Here is an 18,086-nt window from a genome sequence, read left to right on the forward strand (position 1 = left end):
TCCTCTATGCTCAGGATAAAGGATGACTGCTTAAATCACTTCTATTCAACACAGCACTAGAAATTCTAGTGAAACTAATTAGGCAAGAGAAAGTTAAAGGCATCCAAATTGTAAAGAAAGTAGTAAAATTGCCTTTGTTCAAAGATAAAGTAATCTTATATGTAGAAAACCCTAACAACTCCACACACAGACACACACAAAGAAATAATAAATGAATTCAGCAAAGTTACAGAATATTAAAACCAACTCAAAAGAATCCATTCCTATACAGTAACAATAAACAGTCCAAAAGGATATTAAGAAAACAATTCTGTTTACAATAGTATCAAAAATAAACTTAATTACAGAAGTAGAAGACATACATTGCAAACTATCAAAATGCTGCTGAAAGCAGTCATAGAAGACACAAAGAAATGGAAAGATATCTCATGTTTGTGGATTGGAAGACTTAATATTAAGATGTCACTACTCAAAGCATTTACAGATTCAATGCAATACATATCAAAATCAAAGTATCTTTTATAAAAACAGAAAATCCACCCTCTAATTCCTATGGAATCTCAGAGGACGCCAAATAGCTAAAACAATCTAGAAAACAAAGTTGGATAACTCATACGCCTGATTTCAAAACTTACTACAAAGCTCTAGTCATCAAAACTGTGTGGCTCTGGTATAAAGACAGAAATAGAGACCAAGGAAATAGAACAGAAAACCCAGAAATAAACCATCACAAGCATGGTCAAATGATTTTCAATAACAGTACCAAGACTATTCAATGGAGAAAAGATAGTCTTTTCAATAAATGGTGCTGGGAAAACCAGATATCCACATACACAAGAACAAAGCTGAGGCCATACCTTATACCATATGCAAACAATAACTCTAAATCTATCACAGATCTGAACATGAAAGCTTAAAGTATAAAACTCTTTTTAAAAAGGATACAGGAGGTTTAGGATATTGAATTTGAAAATAACTTCTTGGCTGTAACACCAAAAGCACAGAAAACAGATAAATTGAACCTAATATTTAAAACTTCTATGCATCAGAGAACACAATCAAAAGAGTGATAAATAAGGCAATCCACAAAATCAGAGGAAATATTTGCAAATCATTTATCCAATAAGGAGTTAACATGCAGAATATATTTAAAGACAGAACGAAGTCTCCTGCAACTTAAAAAAAAAAAAATTAAAGATGGGCAAAGGACTTGAAAAGACATTTCTCCGAAGAAATATGTAAATTGCCAATAAGTACCTGAAAATTACCTAATCAGTAATCATTGGGAAAATACAATTGAAAACTCTAATTAGATACTACTTCATATGTATTGGGGAGGACTGTTGTTAAAAATAAGAAAATAAGAGATGGTAAAGAGGTGGAAAAACTGGAACCCTTGTGCACTGCTGGTGGGAATATAATGGTACAGCTGCTATGGAAAACAGTAGGGCAGTTTCTCAAAAAATTAAAAATAAAATTATCATAGGATCCAGCAATTCCATTTCTGGATATATAAACAAAAAAATTTAAAGGACTCAAACAGTTATTTGTATATTGATCTTCACAGTAGCACTATTACAATAGCCAAATTTCACTGGAATAATCCAAATGTCCATCTGATCCATATATATGCAATGAAATATTTTTCAGCCTCAAAAACAAATGAAATTCTGATATATGTTATGACATGGATAAACCTTGAAGGCATTATGCTATGTACAATAACTCAGACACAGAAGGACAAAATTGCATGGTTCCATTTATGTAAGGTACCCAGAGTAGCCAGATTTATAGAGAGAGAACAATCAATCATGACCGCCATGGGCTGGGAAAGTAGGGCATTATTATTTAATGAGTACAGTTTCAGTCTGAGAAGATGACAAAGTTATGGAGATGGATGGTGATGGATGTGAGAGTACTTAATGTCATCAAATTGTACACTTAAAAATAAAGTTTATGTTACATATATTTTACCCCCCCCCAAAAAATCAATGAGATATGGTATTCTCTTAGAAAATCTACAATCACATGAAAGAGACAATACATACTTGGGCATCCTTATATCCATGAAAACCATGGCCTTTGAGAGCTCCACATTGAAGTGCATAGGTACCAAAACATGCTGTGTAGATACATTGAGTTTTCGTGCTTCTCTCCAATTATCGCCTAATTGTGGAAAACAGTACATGTTTACTTATTAGCACACATGTAATATGAAAAACACATTAAACCTAAAATCACTACTAATAATTTGTAGTCATATACTGCATGGTATAGAAAAATCTTCCCACATCTACACAATCTTAATGCTACCTTCTCAGGTACACAAAATGAGCAGGTAAATTGGTTTCCCTTTCACTGCTTCAAAGACTGTTTCAACAGGAAAAGGCTTATTAAAAAACCAACAACATAGTTTAACCAAACCTACTGTGCATCCATTTAGTCACTACACCCAGCAGATACATAACTGCACCGCCCCCCAAAATGGCACTAAGGCAATAAAGAAAAAGGAAGGTAGAGAAAAGTACAGTTCTTCTGTATTAACAAAAGCTACCATTTATTCAAGATTTCTAATAGGCACTGCTCCAGGCAATGTTTAAATTTTCATTTAATTCTCACAATGATGTTTAATCATCTCATTTTAGAAAACTGGGACTCAGAGGAATTTTTAATTTGCTTATGGTCAAAAGGCTATATAAGTTGAAGTTTATATCCAGCTCTGCTAACATGAAATTTGTGTGGTACAATGTATCTTCATATACATTACACTTGGAACCTAATTATTCTGGTAAGAAAAAGTAAAATGAACTATTACAATTTTATAAATTCTAACGGTATGAGGATTAGTGAAATATTTCCTTCTATTCTCAATTTATAGATAAAAAAATATTTAGAAGGGTTTCAGTATTTATCAAAAGAGTTTATGACAATTACCTAAAGTAACCCCAATGCCAAAAATACATTACTCTAAAAGATATAATTATTTAAGAACAGTTAACACAAAAACAATTCTAAATAATTCCAGTAATTTTCAGCAATAATGATATACTTTAAATTTCCTTCACAAAGCATCCCAATATCTTAAACATTAAGTACACTTCATGGACTTTAAAAATTAATGACCAAAATGTACTAAACATACCACAATACTGTTATTTACTCCTTGGAAAAAAAATATATGGGTTTTCTATAAATACTTTATATTTGCCACCCACTACACTTCTGGGCTTTTTCTACACCAACCAGAATATGCTAAAAATGGAAATCAAGTTTATTATCCCAAACTGAACATAAAAATAATAAAAATGTTCCAGGAATATACAATTTAATACTTTTAATAACCATTACTTTAGGTTCTCATTGTTTCTCTTTTTATTAGTTCGCTCAGATAATTAAAATTTGAGCACATACATACAGATCTCTAAAACATCCATCAATCCAACTGTTGAATTATCTAAATGTTTGTTAACACTCCAGGGATTCAGAAATAGATGACACAGTAGCAAAAGGGCTCAACTAGTCTTGTGTCTCTCTCACTATCTACTTTTAGGGACTCAAGACAAGTTAATTTCTGGCTCTGCTGACTTCATCTAAAAACTAGATCAACAGCAAAGACTCCGTCAAAAATGAACAGGGTAAAGATATGCCTATGATACCCTCCTCAATCCTCCTAACATCCTCCTCTGTCTTTGTATGGCTGTTTATGGCCTGGAGTGTCAGAGGCCCCAGGCTGGAATGCCTCTGGCTGTGAGCAGCCTCTTGTGATTGTCCTATATAAAACAAATATTTTAAATATGCGCCAATGTCTTCCAACCTTGTCCAAAGGATTTCTCAATCTCAGCACTATTGATACTTACTTGGGCCAAATAAGCGTTGTGGAGTGGCTTTCTTCTACAATGTAGCATTTAGTAGCATCCCTGACTTCCACTCACTAGATACTAATAATGCCCCTACTTCTCACCTGTGACAGTCAAAAGTGTCTCCAGACATTGACAATGTCTCTCAAGTAGTAAAAATAAAATACCTGAGATACTGCTCCTAGATACAGTCTACTATTACTTCCTACTCAAAAGTATACAAGTTTCATTTTTTAAAAAAAAGATTTTACTTATTCATTTGAGAGAGAGCGAGAGAGAGAATGGGGAGGAGGGGGCAAGGGAGAAGCCTCCTTCCCACCGAGCAAGGAGCCCAACACAGGACTCAATCCCAGGACCCTGAGATCATGACCTGAGCCAAAAGCAGACGCTTAACCAACTGAGCCATCCAGGCGTCCCAAAAATATAAAAGTTTTTTTTTTTAATTTTTTATTTATTTCTTATTTTTTTATAAATATATAATGTATTTTTATCCCCAGGGGTACAGGTCTGTGAATCGCCAGGTTTACACATAAAAGTTTTAATATATTTGGGATGAACGTCTTCAAAGAAACTGTCTAAAAACCTAATCATTTCAGAAAAAAAGAAAAAAATCAATAAATAATGCATTATATACTTACCAACTGTGCTGTAAAGCAGCTGTATGCTTGTAAGCTGAACATCAAAGGAATCATAAGCTCTATGCATGATCTCTTCAAGTCTGGCCCCACCTGGTTTCATATCTGGCAATTCTGAACGACTTTTACTTGTCACCTTAAAGTTAATTTTAACAGTTTAGATGATGCAAAATACTTCAAAATAAAAATACAAATGTTGAATCTTTAAGACTGTAACACAAAAATTTAATATAAGATAAGACAGTCACAAGCTGACATGTAAGGCTAACAGAAATGTCTTTATCCATGACATGTATAATGAGAAGACCAGGGACAAAGTGAATTTTTACAAATTAAGTTATATTTCTCAATTATGTAATTAAAAGAGGAAAACCAAGCCAGCCCTGGAGAATAATACATTTGAAACTTTTTTATACCTGATAAGAAGTCTTTTTATTAAAAAACAAAAGATAAAAATAGCCTATAAATTGTTTCTATGTCACGATGACAGATATTCAGATAGTTTTATAAGAAGACGAATCCAGAATTAAGTATTAGGGTAGCTGAACTATAGTCCCAACTCTCTCATTTAGACAACCTCATGCAAGTTATATTCATGCCATCTCCTCCTTAGTGTACTATACATAACCACTTCTTTCACTCAAACATCCTGGAGATCACTCATTCCACCACAGTATATAAAGATCTTACTCATTCGTGTGTGTGTGCGCGCGCGCGTGCACGCCTTAACATTTTCACCTCTATTTTATTTAGCCCATGTGTAGCAGACTGTCAAAACTGATTATCTCTAAAGGGTAATGAATTTTAGATAAAAGGTTAAACAAATTGCCTAAGGTCACAAAACTAGATTGATACCTTATTCATGACTTTATGCTCCTGCTACCACACCACACTGCCCTTGAAACAATTCTATAACCAAAGTCAAATGTAAATAACTGTATAAATTTTATTAGAAACATAAATCCAGCAAGCTTCTATGTAATTACCAAGTTAAGAATAAAAACAAAGAATAAAGGATAATGTCAATATCAAGGAAAGGCACATATTTGTTAGGGAGCTAGAAAAGCTTTCCAATATTACCCATCTTTCTTGGGTCTTTAAATCTTACAGCTATTTAATATACATTTAATGATCTAGAGCAGTGTGGTCCCACAGAACTTTCTATGAGGATGGCATTGTTCTCTATCCGTGCTGAAGTAACAGCCCCAGGCACTTAATACCATTAAACTCTTGTATGTGGCTAATGTGACTTAAGAACTAATTTTTTATGTTATTTAATCAGTGTAAACAACTACATATAGAGCCAGTGGGTATAGAAGAGTGCAGATCTAGAAACACAGAAAAAAATTATTCTCTACTTAAAACTGAGGAAGAAAAAGTGTACATAATTGGATGGAAAGGGAAATGACTTAGGTAAATGCAATTAGACTGTTTCTCAAGCTAGGATTATTTAACAGAAATATTAAAATGTAAAAATTAATTAATTAAATGTCAATATATACAGTTATATACACAAAAAATTCAGAAGGACAAAGATTTGATTATTTCCAGAATCCCCTCCCATGTGATGTATTTTCATTAGTCACATAGTAAATTTACATTGAAAAGGAAATAATCTCTTCAAACATTACTCTCAAATTCTATAAATATAATTCCTAGCTTCACCCCTAACCTGCAGAATTCAAAATGACCATTTTGATATCAGAAATACAGGAAAACTAATAAAACTTCACATTATTTACTAGAAGGAAAGAGACTTATCAATCCTACAATCTACCATAAAGCTAATAATCATAAGAGCAAATCAAGCTATTTAAAAAACAAAATACATTTTAAACAGGGAAACATCTTAAATATTATATTATAGGGCAAATGTTAGCATATACCTTTAGATGACCAAGATCCAAAAGAAGAAGATTTGATGTAGGGCTAAAAATTCCATCTTGTGGGATAATAACATATGAAGCCTTCAAATTAATTTTGAGATCAAGAACTTTCTGTGTCTCAATAATATACAGTAGACCTGAAGAAAATTTAAATTGAAAATGTGAAGTATTAATTTTAAAAATACCTTAAGCAATGTATCTTCAACATAATGTAATCTGTTAATCAATGTGTGTATACACTCCTTATTAAATATAACTGGGTACAAAATTGTAATCATTCCTCAAAGAAATGTTTCTGATCCACAAACTCAATTTGGATAAAACCAGGGACAGACATATCTAAAAAATTATGTTTCCTGAAACATTCAGTAAGCTTGGAACTTACGTACAGAACTGACTACAGCATAGTTGTTTGTTTTCTTTCCCCCAAATTATCTGTATTCAAACACAGACAACACGGCTTTGCTCGTCTGTTTGCTGAGTAAGTCAGGTACGACAGTCCCAAGAAGCTGCCAGAAAGGATAATCTGGCATTCAGTATTCTTGGTCTCACACTGTTAAGCACTTCTCTACCCTAATTTCCATCTCCACAGTAAGACTTCCTCAACCAAAATAATCTGTGCCATGTGTTCCTGACTCCACAAATCCAAGTCCTATACTCCCTGGAAATCTCACCTTAGGCCTTACTTTCAATGAGAGTTTTCTGGATGCCAGGTCACAGTGATCTGTCTAGCTTGTTTCTTAACAGAAGAGGGGGACGTTGAATATTTAGTTTTGGATATAAGTCTACTGTGTCTCTCCTCTACTTCCCACTGCACTTAGAACAAAATATGAATTGTTTAAAAGGACTTTCAAAGTTTTGTTTTACTGACACTGTGCCTGCCTTTTTAACATCATTCCACTACCCCTCGCTTACCACATTACGACCTAGCCTTCTGGAGCTGCCAAAATCACCCAATTCTGTCCCAGGCTAGGACCCTCACATTTTACCACTGCTATGAAGGTTCTTCCTTATACTCTTCAGCTGGGTGGGTCCTACACACACACACACACACACACACACACACACACACACACACACACACATCTGGTCTTAATGTTACTTTTTCAAAGAGCTATTCTCTGACCCTATCATCAAAACTATATGGCGATAACCCATTATTCTCATTTCCTTCACAGCATCTGGGCCAATTAGAATTTGTTTCCTCCATAATCTCCAAACTCACCCATGTGCGTGCTCCGTGAAAGTGTATCTGAGCATTTTCGATACTTTTCTGTTGCAAATTAGTACTAAAGGAGATAGGAAACCCTTGGTAAGACACTGCAGGAAGACAAAGTGTTGCTTCCTAGTGTCAGCGTGCTCACTCAGCCAATATCCTACAGTGATGTGACTTTATCCAACAGCCATCCTTTCCCTAAAAACCCCCTTCACTCGGTGTCACAGCAGAATGCATTCAGTGAGAGACTGTCCCAGGAACAGCTTCCCCATCACATCAGAGGGTAAGTTCAAGTAAGTTTCAGAGAGCAAGTTTCCAGCCACTTTCCTCAACATGGCATGAAACTCACTCCTTGGCGAAGACAAAGATATCCTGCCAGGGAATACAAGGTCAGTGTGATGGCAGTGGGTACTTCTTACAACTACTTTTCCTATGTTCTTTAAAATAATATACTTAAGTGAATTTTAAATTTTTTAAGTAGATGACACTTAGTTTTATGTCTGTCCTATCTTAAGATCATCACATCCATCAAAAGGCAAAAACTACATCTGTTTTTATCACTACTTTGTTCTCCAAAACTTAGCACAGCATCCAATATAGATTTGGCTCATGATAAATATTTGACTGAGTAAATAAATGAGATCACTGAAAGAAATAAATTACTACGATCCTAGCACAGAGCCTTATTTCTCAAATGAAGGGTTTTCATAAATGACCCCATCTGTCAAAACAATCATATTTGACAACGGTAACTAATTACTTGGTTATGTTCTAGAAGCTGATCCCCCTACTTGACAAAGTGGAAAAGATCTGAAAACCTTCACTCCTAAGAATGAAGAAAATAATACAAGAAAGATACCAGGTTCTAGAGGAAGAGGATAATAAATAGAGGCTAATGGGGCGCCTGGGTGGCTCAGTGGGTTAAAGCCTCTGCCTTCTGCTCAGGTCAGGATCCCAGGATCCCAGGATCAAGCCCCACATCAGGCTCCCTGCTAAGCAGGGAGGCTGTTTCCCCCTCTCTCTCTGCCTGCCTCTCTGCCTACTTGTGATCTCTGTCAAATAAATAAATAAAATCTTAAAAAAAAAAAATAGAGGCTAATATAGAAAGAAAAGTAAAAGAAAAAAATGAGAGAAAATAAAGAACCAAAAAAGATAGAACTATGTACAGATGAATCTCTTCCCAAATTGGTAATTTTAGCTTTCTGGAGAAGCATTAAAACGTATTATTCAACTTTTTTAATTAAAAACTTATACTAGCACCCCACTTTTTCATAATATTAACATTTTATTCTAATAATAACATTATTTGTGCACAGAAGAAAACAAGAGTTAGAAGAACAGACTTAAAATAGTTAAGCCTGTTAGTATTAGAAGTTAAAATACTAATGACTTCCACTTCTTAAAATATTTAACATCTGGAGAGAAGTCCAAGATAGCAGAGGTGTAGGAGACCTTGGTTTCATCTGGTCCAAGGAATTCACCTTGATAGCTATCAAATCATTATGAACATCTGCAAACTCAACTGGAGATCTAAGAAATGCACAGTTGGAACTCTACAAATAGAAAAGCGACCACTTTCTGCAAAGGCAGAGGTGCAGAGAAGTGACTCCAAAGCGCTATGTGGGGAGATACACCAAGGGGGGAGGGAGTCTCCATCAGGCAGCAAATTGGGGGTGGAATCCTAGGTGGGACAGTGTGGTGGCATGATCCTTGGGGTCACAGGAAGACTGGGGGTGCTTGAGTGCCGCAGAGTTCCTAGACATCAGAACAGGGAAGCTGGCTAGGCTCTCAGCTAAGGGTTGCCATAAATTGCCACCAGGGCACAGTCAGGTGACTCCTCTCCAGAAGGGGCCCAGTAAGTGGCAGAACCAGGGAGACCCTTCTTTCTCCCCAAGGGGAGCAGTACGGGAGAGTGCTGCAGGAGTCTGCAGGGTTTGGAGATTCAAAACGGGTTGGTGTACCTGTGACAGAAATGATCAGCCACAGGCTGGAGTGCAGTCAGAGACCAGGGAAACAGGAGTGACTGACTGCTCTTCTCTGAGGGGTCAGTGAGGAATGGGGCCCCGAGCTCTCGGCTCCAGGCCAGAGACTGGCAGGCTGCTGTTTTCATTCTCATCCTCTAAAGCTCCATGGAAAGCCTTCAGGAAACAAAAGTCACATAGAGCAAATGGGAGCAGATTACTTAACCTGGCCCCCTGGCAAGGGCGGTACAGTACCACCTGGGGCAAATATACTGCAGAATCAAACCAACAGGCCATTCCCCCAGAAGATCAGCAAGAACATCCAGCCAAAACCAAGTTTACCAATCAATGAGAACTGCAAAACTCCAGCACTAGAATACAGCACACAGAACTCATGGTTTTTTTCCCCCATGATTCTTTAATCTTCCAATTTTAATTTTTTTTAACTTCTTTCTTGTTCCTTTATAACCAATTTCTTATTTTATCAACTCCTTTGTAAAAACTTTCTATAGGGAATGCCTGGGTGGCTCACACAGTTGAGGGTCTTCAGCTCAAGTCATGAACCCAGGGTCCTGGGATGGAGTCCCACATGGTGCTCCTTGCTTGACAGGGAAACCTGATTCCCCATCTGCCTGCCACTTCTCCTGCTTGTGCAATATTCTTCCTCTCTCTCTCTGACAAATAAATAAATAAATCTCTTTTAAAAATCTGTCATTTTTAGTTACATTTTATCCCTTCTTTGTATTTAATTTTACTTTTGTGTATACATGTTTTTCTTTCGTACAATCTAGGGATGCAGTAACTTCTAACCGAGCAAAATACACCCAAAATCTAGTGTATAGCCCTGTTCTATTCACCTGTCTGATCATATTTGTTTTTCTTCCCTTTTTTGTTATTTTTTCATTTTTTAAAATCCTTTTTTGCTTTTCATCATTACAGTTACATTCTCTTTCAAAATATTTAATTTTGTTTTGATATATATATACATATATATCTATATAGATATGTTTTACTTTCCTTACAATTTTGAGATGTAGTCTCTTATAACAAATTAACCAAAATACACTCAAGATATAGCATATTGCTCTGTTCCATTCACCTATTTATATCTCTTTTTTTCCCTCGATTATTTTTCCTCTTGTTTTTTCTCAACTTTTTTCATTTTCACGGTTATAGTCTATCTTTCATTGTATTCAATTTTAATCTTGTACATGTATAAGTTTTTCTTTCTTTACAAGTTTGGGATCTAGTTTTCTAAACAGATTTCTAACAAACAGATGAAAATACACACCAAATCCAGTGTATTGATCTATTCTGTTCATCTGTCTGATTATAGTCTCTTTTTTTTGTTCTTTTTTGGTTTCAGCTCTCTTCTGATTTGGTTAGTATATATTTCTCTGGGATCATTGTTGCCACTTGAGTATTTTGTTCTCTCATTCATCTATTCTTCTCTGAACAGAATGACAAGATGGGAAGATGGGAAAAGCTCACTTCAAAAAAGAGAACTAAAGACAGTACTTACTGATAGGGTTCTAATCAGTATGGACATGAGTATGTCCAAACTAGAGTTCAGAATAACAATTACAAAAATACTAGCTGGGCCTGAAAAAAGCATAGAAGACACTTGAGAATCCCTTTCTGGAGAAATAGAAAAACTAAAATCTAATTAAGTTGAAATAAAAAAAGCCCATTAATGAGATGCAATAAAAAATGGAAGTTCTAAATGCTAGAATAAATGAGTCAGAAGAGAGTGTATAGTGATATAGAAGACTAAATGATGGAGGATAAAGCAGCTGAGAAAAAGAGAGGCAAACAATTACTGGATCACCAGGGGAAAATGTGAGAGATAAGTGATACCATAAAGTGAAACTGGCATATTAGAAAATATTAGAAAATCTGGCATCCCAGAAGAGGATAGAGCAAGAAGGTCAATAGGTATATTACAGCAAATTATAGCAGAGAACTTCCCTAATCTGGAGAAAGAAACAGGCATCTCAGTCCAGGAGGCACAGAGACTCTCCCTCAAAAAATCAAAAAAATTAGGTCAACACCCTGACATATAATAATGAAACTTGCAAATCTCAGAGACAAAGAGAAAATTGCAAAAGCAGCTCCAGAAAAGAGGTCCATAACCTACAAGGTTGGAAACATTACACTGGAAGGAGACCTATCCACGGAGACCTGGGAGGCCAGAAAGGACTAATATATTCAGGGTTTTAATGAGAAAAGTATGCAGACAAGAATACTTTATCCAGCAAGCATGTCATTCAAGACAGAAGTGATAGAAAAGCCTCTAGGACAAACAGAAACAAAAAGAACTTGTGATAACCAAACCAACCCTACAAGAAATATTTTTTAAAAGGGATCCTTTCAGCGAAGAGAGAGCCCAAAGTAACATAGATCAGAAAAGAACAAAGGCAATATACAGAAACAGTTCCTTTACAGGTAATACAGTGGCACTAAATTCATATCTTTCAATAGTTACCCTGAATGTAAATGGGCTAAATGCCCCAATCCAAAGACACAGGATATCAGATTGGATAAAAAGCAAAACCTATCAATATGCTGTCTGGAAGAGACTCATTTTAGACTCAAAGACACCTTAGATTTAAAGTGAGGGGATGGAAAGCAATTTACCATGCTAATGGACATCAAAATAAAGGGGGGTGGCAATCCTTATACCAAATAAATTAGATTTTAAGCCAAAGACTGCAGTAAGAGATGAAAAAGGAAACTATATCATAATTAAAGGATCTATCCAAGAAGATCTAATAATTATAAATGTTTATACCCCTAATGTGGGAGCAGCCAATTACAGAAGCCAATTAATAACAAAATTAAAGAAATACATTGATAATAATACCATCTTAATAGGGGACATTAACACTCCACTCACTGGAGCCTGCTTAAGATTCCTTCTCTTCCTCTCCCTCTGCTCTTCCCCTACCCACCTCGAGCACATGCATGCACTCTCTCTTCCTCTAAAACAAAAACAAAAAAAACTGTAATGTGTAGAATTGGCTAATCATGTTGTATACCTATCACTAAGATTGTAAGCCAACTATACTTGAATAAAAATTTTAAAAAGTAAAACAAAGAAATAACAATAGCATGTACGTGCTGAGGATGGTAAATGGGAGTTCAACTGTTCAAGTCCTCGTAATGACAGAGAGGGTAAAAATTATTTATTAAATTTCGATCTTGAGAAAAATATGTCCTAATTACTAGAGTAAAAAAAGAGAATGTTTGTTTCAAATGGTATAGTGAGGAGGTGGAGGGAAACAAAGTAATGCTAAAAAAAAGGCAAAAAAAAGAAAAAAGTATATAAATACAGACTGAGAAATATCCCATTGCATGTTGTTGTTATGACACATCTAAAAGTAATGATACAGGGTAAAAGAACAAAAAAAAATGGGCAAATTCAAACCAAGAAAAAACTAGAACATCCATACTAATATCAGAAAAAAGAAATAAAAATATAATTGGAAAAAAATTAAAACATTATAAAAAATACAGTCAACTTCATATAAAGGAAAGATTTGGTTTATTGGAGAAAAATTTTGTATTATGCATGTACCTACTGACAGCAAATTTATAAAGAAAAAAATGACAAATCTTAAAGAAATAGACCAATGCATATTCACAGTGACATTATTTTTCATTTGTTTCTCTGAAGAACTACTGGAACATGGTGACAGAAGACAGAAAAAAATTCCAATAAGGATACAGAAGACTTGAAGTACCTGATAAATATGACCTAAAAATATGTATAGGTACGAAAAATATAGGCTTTTCAAACATATGTGAAACATTTTTTTAACTTACCATATACCAAGCCAGAAAGCAAGTATCAAGAAATTGCAAGGCATTAAAATCATACAGATCAACTTTATATAATCTTATATATTTTAAATACACATATATTTAAATACACATATATACACATATATTTAAATACATGTATTTATATATGTAATATATAATATATATACATATATATATATACACACATATATATATATATATTTTTTTTTTTTTTAAAGATTTTACTTATTTGACAGAGATCACAACTAGGGAGCGAGGCAGGCAGAGAGAGAGAGAGGAGGAAGCAGGCTCCCTGCCAAGCAGAGAGCCCGATGCGGGGCTCGATCCCAGGACCCTGGGATCATGACCTGAGCGAAAGGCAGAGGCCTTAACCCACTGAGCCACCCAGGCGCCCCCACATATATATTTAAATACACATATATACACATATATTTAAAATATATCTTAAAATGGAATCTGTAATTTAAAATCTTCCACAAAGAAATCTCCAAGTTCATATGGTTCTACTATTCAATTAGGTAAAATACTGGAAGAAAAAATAACACCCAATCTCATAAAAACTCTTCAAAAGAATAAAAAAGGATGGAATTTTTATTTTCTGAGGGCACTGTATTAAAATCTGGAGTTCATTACATGAAAGAAAAATGAGGGGTTCATTCTCTTATGAACAGAATTCCAAAAATCCTAACACAATATGCAATTAATTTCAAATGTGATAGCAGGTTTGTCCATTCTGAGTATAAGAAAGATTACTGTTACACCTGAATTTTTAATATAATGGTACGGGTTAGTTTCAACTAAACTATATCTAGTCTAGAAGCATAAATTTAAAGTATACCTTACTAAAATCAGTTTAATATGACTAAAAGTTTAGTATAGGGGGCGCCTGGTGGCTCAGTGGGTTAAAGCCTCTGCCTTGGACTCAGGTCATGATTCCAGAGTCCTGGGATCAAGCCCGGCATCGGGCTCTCTGCTCAGCAGGGAGCCCAATTTCCCCCTTTTTTTTTCTCTCTGCCCTGCCTCTCTGCCTACTTGTGATCTCTATCAAATAAATAAATAAAATATTTTTAAAAATAAAATAAATAAAAGTTTAGTATAGGATAAAATTCTTAATATACCGAGCTTAATACTAGCATTTACCTGTTGCTGTCTTATCACGAAATTCTTCAAGTTTTGTCAAAGTCGCTGAAGTGAGTTGTGCTAGATTTACCTCTTTTGGAGGTCTGAAGAAGTCCACTATACTATTTACTGTTCTCTGTTAAAATAAGTACCATTAACATTAGGTACAAAGTCAAAGCAAACAAATACATTAAAACTTAGTGATTAAAAAAATGCTTACTGCATCATATATCATTTCTAAAGGTTCAGCTTCTATGATACACCTTTGAGCAACAGTTTCATCTAAAGGATTTATTTCAAATATAATTTGGAAGAGTGATGTAGCATCATCCAATGAAGACAGGAGGCGGGGTTTTGTTGAATTTTCTGGTAAGCCAGTAACATGAAATGAATCAATTTTGGTTTCAAATCTACATGGAAAAAGATAGGACAAAAATTAGCTATCAATCCAATTTTACATTTTACAGTATTTTTTAAACATAAAATACAGTAAAAATTAATGAAAACAATTTCAATTTTCATTTCATCCCACTCACATCAAAGAAAATATACAACTGTTTGATCTGAATGGACACAGATTAATTCACAAACATCCCTATTCACATGCTGATCTCTAAATTTAAAAAAATCATGAAGGGAATCAGATTCCCAGAGCAGAAGCTCACAAAAGAAAACTATCATGTATACCAGTGCCAAGATTGGAAAATTTAAACTGTTTCATTCTCCTGAACTGCTGGAGATTCAAAGTGGACAACTCTAGTGGACCCAATCATAGGAGCCCCCCTCCACAATACCTCCAGGAACTGGACCAGGTTCCCACAAAAAATACTGGAGAAAAAACCCATCATGCTTCAGGCAAGAAAAGGGGAAAAGGAGCCCTTTAAAAAATATGACACAGCACTATGTTCTTCTTTAAAAAAAAAAAACATGCTCTTTGGAGAAACTAGTTAACTAGAGCTTAACCTAATTAAGTATTATCAAAGTCAAAATATCTACAGAAGGGAAATACCCAAATTCAGTCAGGTCTATTATTCCATATGGAAGAAGGGAAATGCCCAATTTCCCCAACTCCAGCCATTCTGTCCCACAAAGGCAGGGAGAGAGGGAGTACTGAGAAACGTCTTAAGTTCACAGACCAGAAGCAAGGGATCATTAAAAAACTGAGAGCAAATCACAGTACCAGAGAACGCTTCCTTTTCCTGCACATCCTACACCAAATCATTAAAGGCTTATTTATAATAGTTCTTTTCATCCAGTACTTCACATCTGGCTACAAAGAAAAAAATAGCATAGCATCCCAAAAGGCAAACAACCCAACTTAATGTGATAAAACTATTTAAAACAATTAACACGCTAAGGTGTATAATGGACTAAGTAAACAACATGCAAGAACACATGAACAGCGTAAGCAGAGAGATGGAAATCCTAAGAAAAAAACAAAAATAAACATTAAAGATCAGAAACACTGAAACCAGAATGCATTTAATGGGTTTATTAGGATATAGACACAGCTGAGGAATTAATCCCTGAGCTGGCGAATATATCAGCAAAGTCATAAAAATAAATAAAGCAGAGAACAAAGACTAAAATAACAGAACAGAATAACCAAGTGCTGTGGACAACTACAAAAGATGTACCATATGTATAACAGGAATACCAGAAGAAAGAGAAAAGTGCAGAAGATTTTAAACAAGAAGAACTGCCAATTTCCCCAAAATAATGTCAGGCACTAAGCCATGGATCCACAAAGGTCTGAGCACATTAAGCAGAATAAATGCAAACAAATAATCAAAAAACTACACCAAGGCATATTTTTTTTTTTTACTTTTTTACCAAGGCATATTTTTAAACTACAAAAAATATAAAGAAATATAAAATATATATACAAAATATAAATATAAAGAAAAAGTCTTGAAAGAAACTAAAGGGAAAAAACCACCCTACATATACAGAAGCACAGATAAGAATTACAGCTACCTTCTCAGAAGCCAGGGAAGCAAAAAGAGTGTAGTGAAAATTTTAAAAAGAAAAAAAAATTCTCCAACCTAGAATCCTGTACCCTACGAAATTTCCCTTCACAAGTTAAAACAAAGACTTTCTAAGACAAACAAAAAAATAGGGGAAATTATTGTAACTAGACCTGTCTTTTGAGAAATATTAAAAAAAATTATTTAGAGAGAAAGAAATACTGTAAGGTAGAAATTCAGATCTACACAAAGGAACAGAGATGAAGAGGAAAAAAGTAAAGGTAAAATAAAAACTTCTATTTAACTTATTTTATTAATCAAATTAATATATTCAAAATAATAGTAACAACATGTTTGATTATATATGCTTACATGTATGTCTTATGTATATTTTATACTTACATATGTTCACATATAAGTGAAATGAATAGCAGCAACAATACAAGAAACTAGAAAACAGATTAAGGATTTTTTTTTTTATTATTATTAAGTACTCCCACTACTCATGAAATGCTACACTGTTATTTGAAAGGAGACTTAAAAAAAAAAAAAAAAGCTGTAACTGATATGTTAAGAAAGGAGAGAAAACAAAACCATATGAGACACCAATTAAACTGGGGAGCCAGGGTAGCTCAGTTAAGCATGTGACTCTTGATGACAGCTCTTAATCTCAGGATTGTGAGTTCAAGCCCCATGCTGAACACCATACTGGGTGTGAAGCCTACTTTAGGGAGAAAAAAAAAAGATACTCAAAACACAAAAGGCAAGAAAGACCCCAAAAAAAAAAAAAAAAAAAAAAAAAAGGGAACAAAGAACAAGAGCAACAAATAATAAACAACAAAGATTATGGTAGATGTTAAGGGAATGAAAAATGAAAAGACAAGTCACAGTTCATGAAAAATATTTACAAAAGGCACATCTGATAAAAGACTGTTATCCAAAATATACAAAGAACTCTTAAAATTCAATGAGAAGAAAACGGTTTAAAAAAAAATGGGCCAAAACCTTAATAGACACTTCATCAAAGACAACCCATACATGGCAAATAAGCAGATGATAAAATGTTCTACATCATAGGTTGTCAAAGAAATGCAAATCAGGAGCATCTGGGTGGTTCAGTGGGTTAAGCATCTGTCTTCAGCTTGGGTCATGATCCTGCAGTCCCAGGACTGAGCTCAGCAGGGAGTCTACTTCTCCCTCCCCGCTCTTGTGCTCTCTCTCACATTCTCTCTCTCTCTCAAAAAAATAAAAATCTTTTTTAAAATGCAAATTAAAACAATAAAGATTCCACTACACATCTATCAGGTGTGGCCAAAATCTAAAATACTGACAATGTCAAATAAAAGCAAGGATGTACAGCAATAGGAACTCCCCTACATTGTTAATGGAAATGCAAAATGATACAGTCCCTTTGGAAAAGAGTTTTGCAGTTTCTTATAAGACTTAACAAACTCTTACCATATTATCTAGCGGTCATACTCCTTGGTAATTACTCAAAGAAGATGAAAACTTATGTCAATACAAAAACCAAATACAATACAAATATACAAATGTTTACAGCAGCTTTGTTCATACTTGCAAAAACTTAGAAACAACCAAGACAGCCTTCAGTAGGTGAAT

General features: G+C 34.6%; 1 protein-coding gene across 3 annotated transcripts in view; it reads right to left on the minus strand.

Annotated features, from left to right (window-relative positions):
• Positions 1 to 18,086, minus strand: part of VPS13A (vacuolar protein sorting 13 homolog A) — a 244,795-nt gene that overhangs the window by 167,269 nt on the left and 59,440 nt on the right. For all 3 annotated transcript variants that reach the window (XM_046022052.1, XM_046022053.1, XM_046022054.1), the window contains exons 18-22: positions 14,720 to 14,909; positions 14,521 to 14,635; positions 6,379 to 6,515; positions 4,496 to 4,628; positions 2,049 to 2,166 (exon numbers count right to left, since the gene is read on the minus strand). In XM_046022052.1, coding sequence (XP_045878008.1) covers positions 2,049 to 2,166; positions 4,496 to 4,628; positions 6,379 to 6,515; positions 14,521 to 14,635; positions 14,720 to 14,909 — 693 coding nt within the window. The remainder of the gene's footprint in view (positions 1 to 2,048; positions 2,167 to 4,495; positions 4,629 to 6,378; positions 6,516 to 14,520; positions 14,636 to 14,719; positions 14,910 to 18,086) is intronic.

Source organism: Meles meles, chromosome 11 (genome assembly GCF_922984935.1).
Source record: "Meles meles chromosome 11, mMelMel3.1 paternal haplotype, whole genome shotgun sequence".
Lineage (NCBI taxonomy): Eukaryota > Metazoa > Chordata > Mammalia > Carnivora > Mustelidae > Meles > Meles meles.